Raw genomic sequence first — 10,340 nt, 5'->3', positions numbered from 1 at the left:
TAGACATAGACTGTGGATAAGGCAATAATATTATACTAATGTTGAATTTCCCGAATTTGGTCATTATACTGGGGTTATGTAAGAGAACATACTTGTTTTTATGGAATACACTAAAATATTATGGGGTGGAGGGGCATAGACATACAACTCCTCTGGAATAGTTGAAAAAGGTATGCACAAGCACACACATTCCCACTGAAGAATAATAAAGCAAGTGTGGTAAAATGCTGGCATATTGATACAGGGTTGATGGGAGTTCTTTGTACTGTTGCAACTTTTCAGAGTTTGAAGTTCTTTCAAAGTAAAAAGAAAAATGAGAAGAAGTGATAGCCACGCCAAAAGAAAAGATTATGAAAGGACAATTCAAGTGGGAGAAACTTCAATAAACACAAAAAAGGGTTTCAGTATCAGTAACAACCCATACAATACAAGATGGTAATATTAAAAATTTGATCCCGTGAACCTACTGAACAAAACAATAATATCCATTTTTTATTTTTTTTAAATGGTATTAAAAAATGGTAACACAGGAAATCTCATTCCTGCTAGTAAGCAGACAGGTTTTCTGGAACAGTTGAGACTTTAAAGTGCTCTTTTACTCAGATCCTATAATGGAATTCTTAAAAAATTTATCCTAAAGATAAAAATCAGAGGTAGAGGAATTTTGGAATTGGGACTCCTCAATTCTATAACTTATCAGTTACACAGTAGAAAACACATATATTTTTTATTTGGGGTTGCTTAAATTTTGGATATCTAAGCATAATTGGCGGAGAAGGCAATGGCACCCCACTCCAGTACTCTTGCCTGGAAAATCCCATGGATGGAGGAGCCTGGTAGGCTGCAGTCCATGGGGTTGCTAAGAGTCAGACATGACTGAGCGACTTCACTTTCACTTTTTACTTTCATACATTGGAGAAGGAAATGGCAACCCACTCCAGTGTTCTTGCCTGAAGAATCCCAGGGACGGGGGAGCCTAGTGGGCTGCCGTCTATGGGGTCACACAGAGTCGGACACGAATGAAGCGACTTAGCAGCAGCAGCAGCAAGCATAATTGGATACCTAGACATAATATGGCACCCCACTCCAGTACTCTTGCCTGGAAAATCCCATGGGCGGAGAAGCCTAGTAGGCTGTAGTCCATGGGGTCGCAAAGAGTCAGACATAACTGAGCGACTTCACTTTCACTTTTCACTTTCATGCATTGGAGAAGGCAGTGGCAACCCACTCCAATGTTCTTGCCTGGAGAATCCCAGGGATGGAGGAGCCTGGTGGGCTGCCGTCTATGGGGTCGCGAAGAGTCGGACATGACTGAAGCGACTTAGCAGCAGCAGCAGACATAATATGGATTTGAGAGTTGAACTATAAAGAAAGCTGAGCACCAAAGAATCGATGCTTTTGAACTTTGGTGTTGGAGAAGACTCTTGAGAGTCCCTTGGACTGCAAGGAGATCAAACCAGTCAATCCTAAAGGAAATTAGTCCTGAATATTCAATTGGAAGGACTGATGCTGAAGCTGAAGCTGTGATATTTTGGCTACGTGACGCGAAGAACTGACTCATAGGAAAAGACCCTGATGCTGGGAAAGACTAAGGGCAGGAAAAGAGGGGACGACAGAGGATGAGATGGTTGGATGGCATCAGTGACTCGATGGACATGAGTCTGAGCAAGCTCCAGGAGTTGGTGAAGGAGAGGGAAGCCTGCCATGCTGCAGTCCATGGGGTCGCAAAGAGTCAGACACAACTAAGCAATTGAACTGAGACATAATTCAAAATTCTTACTAGTTTTTCTTTCTTATAATCACTGTTCTAAGTATCATGGTTAAAATTTTCTTCATAAATAAGTTGGAATACTCTCCTTTCATTCTGATTTTTAGAATACTGTGTATACACAGGAATTCTAATTTTTAAAATTGTATTTGAAATCACCTATAAGGTTGTCTATCTCTTTAAAAAAATCAGAGAGAGAGACAGAGATAGCTGTATAAGAGTATTCTCTATAATATTATCTACAGTGGAGAAAAACAGCACCATCTAAACGTCCAGCAATAGAATAATGGAAAGATAAATGGTAGTATGGGCTTCCCAGGTAAAGAATCTGCCTGCCAGTGCAGGAGACACAGGATACATGAGTTTAATCCCTGCGTTGGCAAGATCCCCTGGAGAAGGAAATGGCAACCCACTCCAGCATTCTTGCCTGGAGAATTCCCATGGCCAGAGGAGCCTGGTGGGCTGCAGTCCACGGGGTCACAAAGATTTGGACATGACTTAGTGACTACACAACAGCAAAACACATCTATACATCAGAATACTGTGCAGCATTTAAAGCTGTGTTTTCGAAAACTATTCTTTTCCCTGCCCACCTCCCAGTCTTCTGAGCAACATACCTTTTCCTCTTGTCTCCTCCAGAATCAAGGGCTACCCTGAACCCCAGTCGTGATGTTTCTGATGGTAGCATTCTGCTTAATTCTAGCCAGTGTCCCATTTCCTGGGCAGATGGATCGGCTATGACTTAGAACTTGTGATGGAGTCCATGGGTCAGACCAAGAACCAAACTAGAGAGTCTTTTTTAAAATTATTATAATTGAAGTGATTATAATAACAATGATTCACAGTGTTGTGATAGTTTCTGTAGTACAGCAAGGTGAATCAGATATATATATATGTACATATATACACACATGTATTGTATACATATATATGTATACATACATGTATATAATATATATGCACACACATGTGTGTATATATGTATATATTCTTTTTCATCTTCTTTAACATAATGGTTTACTACAGGATACCCTGTGCCATACAGTAGGACTTTGTTGTTTATCTGTTTTACATATAGTATTTTGTATCTGCTAATCTCAGACCCCTAATTTCTCCCTCTTTACCCCACTTCCTCTTTGGTAACCGTAAGTTGGTTTTGATGTCTGTGAGTCTCCTTCTGTTTTGTAAATAAGTGCATCTGTGTCATATTTTAGACTCCACAAATAAGTTTTTCACTCTTTAGGTATTTTTCTTCCGTGAGGCACAAGTTTCTCATCCCTAAAACTTTAGAACTTCCTGAGGGTTTCATTGGCAATAGAATAAAAATGAAATGATGTGTTCTGTACTCGACTTTATGCCAAAAGTAACCATATACGGATTTTCTATTGCCTATAAAGTTCCCAAAGTTGGGTGATGTTCTTTATTAGCTTTTAACCAACACAAATAAATCTGATTGTCTCTAGGCTGGTATTCCATCCCCTTGGGGCTAAGCCCCAAGAATTAAATCTTATGTTTTTGGGGGGCCAGCTTTGCTGGGGGACATTCTCAGAAGGAAGTTTTGCATGCCCCTCCGCAGCACTGCATTCTCAGCAACCTCTCTCAGGCTTCTGTGCAGCTTCTCCATCTCCTTGTATTCACTTTTGACATCTACAGAAGAGCATCAGGAGTTAGTGTCCTTTTCAGAAATGTCCCCAGGAAACAGATTCCTTGAGAATCCTGTTCTGACTTGAGTCAGCTGTCCCAGAATATGAGCTCAGGAATGGAGCTTAGAGATTAGATGGTCCAATCAGTGTATTTTATGAACAACTTGATCAAACCAGGCATTGTTGCTCTTAAGGCTTATCTGATCATAGTGGGCACCTTCAAAATAAACACAAACCTACCCATAGAATGAGTCTGGGAAATCAGTGGGTCTTGACCAAGGCTTCGCAAGTGCTCAGTGGAAGGAGATACAAAGCACACCCCATGCCAGACCTCCCCCAGTCTTGTCCAGCATCTCTCTCCTACTCCACTCCCTCTCCTCCCAGCTGTCCCCATTCTAAATTCTAGTGCATTTGCTCCATTTTGGCATCTTGGGTTTTTAGCCTATGGTCTGCTACTAGATGATATCCTTGTGATGGTTAATTTTATGTCTCCACCTGTCTGAGTTACGGTGCCCAGATAGTTGGTCACACACTATTCTGGATGTTTTTGTGAGTGTATTTTTGGATGAGATTTACATTTAAATCAGTGGCCTCTGAGTAAGGCAGATTCTCCTCTGCAATGTAGGTGGGCCTCATTTAATCAGCTGAAAGTCTGCCTAGAACAAAAGGCGGGTCTTTCCTGAGCAAGAGGGAATTCTCCTGAAGACTGCTTTTAGACTTCATCTGCAGCAATGGCTCTTCCTGGTTCTCTGAAAGACTGCTCTTGGACTTGAACTGCAAGTCTTTCCTGAGTCTCCAGCCTGCTGGCCTCCCTTATCACATGGACTCATGAACCTTTCCTAGTTGCATGAGCCAGTTCCTTAAAATGAATCTCCTTATGTGTGTTTGTGTGTGTGGGAGACATACACATCCTGTTGTCCTGTTTCTCTGGAGAACCCTGACACACACAGTCCCTGTGAAGGGACAGTTCAGGCTGACCTTGGGGTTGGCTCTGGCATTGATCCAAAAGCCTCTTCAATCCCCTTTGCACCTCTATGCCCCATAGCATGACTCAGACTCCCTACCTTGAGCTGGCCAGTGATGGGAGCCAAGACTGTGACCAAGAAGGGAGACCAGAACCCTGAGGCCGTTTGTCTTGCTCCCAAGTACACAAAGGTTGTATGTATTTACCTGCAAGTTCCTTGTAGAGCCCATCCCCTGGGGACGAAGCCAGGGTCAGCATGGTAGCGATGCTGCCCTTCACCTTCTCCGTGATTCCATTCTACATGACAAAGGACAGTCATTCTGTTACGATGGTGCAGTCTCAAGGGGAAGGAATCTTATGAAAGGGACCCCACCCCATTCCCCAACCAGAGAGTGTAGGGACCAGGGTTGCTGAAACCAAAGTCAAGTCCAAGGGTGGACCCCCTGAGGATACCCTGGGTGACTAGAGTCATCAGGACAACATTTCTGAGGGGTCCCACCTGCCTTCATAGCTCCTTTCCTAGACTCGGTGATTGTACTCTGATGCTGAAGAGCCAAATCAGGAGTAATGAGGATGCAGGGAGGCATAATGGAGGTGGGGGTTGGGGGGAGGAGAACAGATGCCACACAAGCAGAAAAAGAGGCAAAGCACTGATCATCATCCTCTTGTCCCACCGTGAGTTTAGTCACTGCCTAAATGTTTGTCGACCTCCTGCTTTTCATAACAAACCACTAATATATAACTTTCCAACTGCCTGAGATTTGTCTCCTTGCTACTCTCAGTCCTTTTATCAGCAAAAACCATTTCTTTCTTCCAACCATCTCTTGCTGAAAAACACTCGACTCTCCACTATGCTGACAGAGCCTAGTTCTGAACCTTCACCTCCTGACTCCAAGACATGATCTTTTCACCAATGCATTGGACCAAAGTTCTAGTCTCAGCTGCATCTGTGAACCTTGTGCTGGTGACTTTGGCCCTTAGCTTCACTGTCTGTGAGATCGGAGAACGGGAACCCTCTGTGGTCTCGCCCAGTGGCACCTTCTTGCATGTCTGTCATTTAAGATACATTTGTACATGATCAATGTGCTCATCGTTTTTCAGTGCAATTGTTTTCTTAGGCACCTGAAAGGCCAAAAGGCCAGTTTTTATGTACTCAGTGGGGATAGGCAGCTATAGAATTTGGCAAATTTTCTGCAGGTATTTGTAGGCAGCGGTAATACGTGAGATGATGGAAACTGCACTGCTACTGGTAAATGAGATACCTCTTAGCCCGATCCAAGAGAAATAACATGCTTCGTGTTGTGGAGAAAGGGATTTTCCAAAACTGCGGTGATGGGAGGAGAGGAGATTGTGCATAAGAGGTTGGAGATGTTTCAGGAAGCAGGTTGGTCCAGAGGTGGACGGAAATAGCAAGGAGCTGGGTCCTTGGGAGGCTGGGAGAGGTCAGCTAAGCCTGGACTGAGGCTGATGAATTTGGAAATGCTATTGGCCAGGGAGGGGCTAACAGTAGCTTGGACTAAAGCAAAGAATTTATATTACTTGCAGAGGAGGCTGACAAACTAAGAGACCCAGGACTGGGGCTGGATGTCCAGGTGTACTTGACAGAGCACTTGGTTTCAAGGAAACTGTCAGGAACTGTCTTCTGAGAGGGGACAGAATCTCACCAAAAGCTATGCCAGGTACTGTAATGAGCAGATCTATAATAGTTGGCTGGCATTTATCTATAGGTATTTTATGTAGACAAGACATTTTCCCTCATTAAAAAAAGATCTGGGGACTTCCCTGGTGGTCCAGTGGCTAAGACTCCATGCTCCCAATGCAGGAGGCCTGGGTTTGATACCTGGTCAGGGAACTAAATCTTGCAACTAAGACTGGGTGCAGTCAAATAAATATTTTTTTTAAAAGTATGTCTTGAGATAATACTATTTCTAGAGCCAGGTTCGGAGAAGGCAATGGCACCCTACTCCAGTACTCTTGCCTGGAAAATCCCATGGATGGAGGAGCCTGGTGGGCTGCAGTCCACGGGGTCGATAAGAGTCCAACACGACTGAGCGACTTCACTTTCACTTTTCACTTTCATGCATTGGAGAAGGAAATGGCAACCCACTCCAGTGTTCTTGCCTGGAGAATCCCAGGGACGGGGGAGCCTCGCGGGCTGCCGTCTATGGGGTTGCACAGAGTTGGACACAACTGAAGCAACTAAGCAGTAGCAGCAGCAGAGCTAGGTTACCTGGTCCCAAATTCCCACACTTGTAACTTGCTAGCTCTGTGACCTGTTGATACGCCTCTGTCTGCCTCAGTTTCCTCATCTGTAAAGTGGGAACGATTGTAGCACCTTATCTCACCGACTTGTTGGGGATTCAATAAGCTCATGTTTGTGAAGTGCTTAGGGTCCCCTCAAGATATCACAGTGATCTTAGTGATGACTTAGGAAAGAGAAAGATGCAGGAGAGAGCTGGAGGCACTGAGTTTCTGAAGTCACAGACTGAGACAAGCGCGAGCCAGCACGTGATGGCGGTAGAGGTGGAAGCAGGGTGGAGGCTGGCCCCTACCCCGGCATCATGGGCGTCAGTCGAGCCCACTTTGCAGAAGGCATTTGGCTCTATCTGGGCTCAAACAACTACTAATTCCTCCATCTCTGCCCCTCCTTCCCGTGCTCCCCAAGGAGTCCTCTGGGACCGGAATGCAAACTGCATAAGTCGAATACCTTCAGCTGCTGGAACTGGTGCTGCATCCTTTCTTGCGCCCGTTCGAACATGCCCTCAGCCACCTGCCGGTCCACCCCTCTTCTGAGGACATCTTTCATTCTTTCACATGCTTTTTTGCCTGTGATCTGTGCGGCCTCTGGCAAAAATGACAGCCACAGTAACACCTCAACAAGGACTTGCTTAGATATCCTTAGCATCAGAAATAAAGACAAGCAAACCAACTATACATACATACACATATGCATATACATACAGACACACATATAGACACACCTGGGGCTTCCCAGGTGGCACAGTGGTTAAAAAATCTGCCTGCAATGCAGGAGAGTCAAGAGACATGGGTTCAGTCCCTGGGTGGGGAAGATCCCCAGGAGTAGGAAACAGCAACCCACTCCAGTCTTCTTGCCTGAGAAACTCCATGGACAGAGGAGCCTGGTGGACTATAATCCATAGGGTCACAAAGACTCAGACACGACTGAGCACACGTATACACAGCTACATAACCATACGTATTTGTATATATATAGTCACATATGTAGCACCATTTTATACACTGTGGAAATGGAATAACATAATACAAAAAAATCAATATTTGATCATTTTCATGTAGAAAACCTAAGGAGCAAGCAGAAGGTTACCAAATTCCAAACTCCACCTCCCACCCCAGAACAAAATCAATGGGACCAACAAGCCAAGAAAAAGTTGACAAGTGAGTTTACAGATACTTAAAATAAGAACAAGAATTCAATAAATGGCTTTTATAGTTTAATTAGCTGCGATGCAACGCAGAGAGAAGCAAGATGTCTAGATGAAGGGTGGATGGAAAGAAGTGGAAACAGATAAAAGCGGTTCATGACTGACCTCTCCCCACCCGTTTGCAATTGTTGGGTTTTAACTTGCAGACCAAGAGTGTTATGGGGGCTTAGGACATAGAAGGACAAATGCTTTAAGGAGGGAACAGCAGACAGGACGCTAAAGGAGCTGGCAGACCCCGGAGGAGGCAGAAACATTGCCCTTGGGGCCCCCACCTTCATAACAGGGCTTCAGGTCGTTCTGAACAGATGTGGTGAGAGACTCATAGATCTTCCTCTTCTTTCTGAGGATGTGTTCCTCCAGGCCTCCCAGGATGGCACTTATCTGAGAATCCACATCAACAAAAGGCCATTTGTGACAGTCCCTTGACAGAAGCAAGGCAGGGGTTTCCGAGGGCTGTACCATTTCCCCTGCCCGGGTTCCTGTTGGCTGTTCCCATCTCCTCCGCTACCAGGCTGTGAGCTCCTCCCTCACAGGCAGGAACCTTGTCTTGTCTTTTTTTTTTTTTTGGCCATGCTTTGTAGCATATGAGCTCTTAGTTCCCCAACCAGGGATGGAACCCAGGCCACCTGCATTGGGAGCACGGAGTCTTAACCACTGGACTACCAGGGAAGTTCCAAAACTTTGTCTTAAGCATCTTTACATCCCAAAACGCTTCCCGTAGTGTCTGGTGCCTCAGACAACTCAGTAAGTATTTGCAGAGTTGGACTCAGGGGCACGCATGGTTATGGGATGGGGCATCTGTGGGAAGGGTAAGGGGGCACAGGTGATTCTTGTGTAATTTGGGCTGGGCCTGTGCTGTGGGCCTGTGCATAGTCAGGTCTTCCAAAATTCTTACACTGAAATCTTAAACCCCAATGTGATGGCTCAGATGGTAAAGAATCTGCCTGCAGTAGAAGAGACCTGGTTCAGTCCCTGGGTCGGAAAGATCCCCTGGAGAAGGAAATGACAACCCACTCCAGTATTCTTGCCTGGGGAATCCCATGGACAGAGGGGCCTAGCGGTCTAGAGTCCATGGGTTGCAAAGAGTCAGACACAACTGATTGAGCACAAATTCGGTGTGATGGCTTTAGGAGGTAGGGCCTTTGGGAGGCTTTTAGGACTCAAGATGGAGCCCTCTCAGTTGGGATGATGCCCTTTATAGAAGAGACCCTAGAGGGCTTCTGTGCCCTTCTGCCACGTAAGCACACAGCAAAAAGACAGCCACCCCTAAACCAGCAAGTGGGCCCAAGCAGACACCAAATCTGCCTGCACCTTGATCCTGTACTTCTGGCCTCCAGAATACTGAGAAATGTCTGTTGTTTGTAAGCTTCCCAGTCTATGGTATTTTGTTATAGCAGCCCAAATAGACTAAGACAGCCCAGACTAAGAAAATGAGTCCCACATAAGAGTCTTGAGGATTCAAAACTAAAAAGTAATCTGCAAAAAAATGACATTTCTTTAAACTTCACTGCCGTGGATGGTATTTCATGATATTGGCAAAAATGAAGTCAGTGAGTCTGTTAAAAGTGGATTCAAATGTTTATATAGCTAAAGACTCTTCGAAGATACTTCCTGGGAACTGAGTCTGTATGACAATCTCAGCACTTATGATTGGCTGCTTTTCAGGGGAACAAAGCTTACTGCCTCCAGGATCACTTCTCTCTCCTCCATCCTGCTATGTTCTGGATCTCATGGCATCTGTTATTAGGCCTACCCAGAGCCTAGACACTCCAAGGGAACAAGTAGGAAAAACAGGCAACCTCCAAAATCCTGCTGGGAAGAAAACCACTACCTAAACTCATCGCCCTCTTCACTTTATAAGGATCTTACCTCCTGGATCAGGAAAGTCTTTTTATAGCTGTCATATTTCCAGCCATTTCTTATCCCAATTTCAGTCATCTTCTCCTGCAGAGAGAGCTTAAAAGCATCTATGTGGGGGATCAGAGCTGAACCATCAGTGGGCTTCCCAGACCTACTGAGGAAAGCAAAGTAAAATGTTAAGAGATAGCAGCAGCTATTGTGGGATTAAAACAAAGAATCAACTAGCTGGTATTCTTTTACTCATTTTTAAGAGAAGGGGTATGAGATCATTAGTTATAAAATTTCTATAATGTTCCAAGCACTGTGCTGTGCTAGGCCCTTGATATAAAACCTATGAAGTCAGTGCAATGACACCCATTTTATGGATGAGGAAATTGAAGTTTGGAAATGGTTGCTAGAATGTGTTCAAAGTCACATGGCTAGTGAGTAGCAGGGTCAGGCCTTAGACACTGATCTGTTTGACCTCAAAACTCAGAGTCCTTCGGCTACTCAAATGTTCCCACTTGAAAGGGTGGGATGAACTACACCTTAAAAGATGGGCACGGTTTGCTGTTGTTTAGTCACTGAGTCATGTCTGACTCTTAGTCACACCATGGACTGAAGCCTGCCAGGCTCCTCTGTCCATGGAATTCTCCAGGCAA

General features: G+C 44.8%; 1 protein-coding gene across 4 annotated transcripts in view; it reads right to left on the bottom strand.

Annotated features, from left to right (window-relative positions):
- Positions 1-3,146: 3,146 nt before the first annotated feature.
- Positions 3,147-10,340, bottom strand: part of NUGGC (nuclear GTPase, germinal center associated) — a 46,971-nt gene continuing 39,777 nt past the window's right edge. For 3 of the 4 annotated variants that reach the window (XM_005209873.5, XM_002689478.7, XM_005209874.5), the window contains 5 exons: positions 9,709-9,853; positions 8,112-8,220; positions 7,083-7,219; positions 4,582-4,672; positions 3,147-3,415 (listed from right to left, as the gene is read on the bottom strand). In XM_005209873.5, coding sequence (XP_005209930.1) covers positions 3,276-3,415; positions 4,582-4,672; positions 7,083-7,219; positions 8,112-8,220; positions 9,709-9,853 — 622 coding nt within the window. In that variant the 3' untranslated portion in view covers positions 3,147-3,275. The remainder of the gene's footprint in view (positions 3,416-4,581; positions 4,673-7,082; positions 7,220-8,111; positions 8,221-9,708; positions 9,854-10,340) is intronic. The other variant, XM_024996053.2, reaches the window with a different exon arrangement.

Source organism: Bos taurus, chromosome 8 (genome assembly GCF_002263795.3).
Source record: "Bos taurus isolate L1 Dominette 01449 registration number 42190680 breed Hereford chromosome 8, ARS-UCD2.0, whole genome shotgun sequence".
Taxonomy (NCBI): Eukaryota; Metazoa; Chordata; class Mammalia; order Artiodactyla; family Bovidae; genus Bos; species Bos taurus.
The sequence above is the reverse complement of the archived record's forward strand: the minus strand, read 5'-3'. Positions and strand labels throughout refer to the sequence as shown.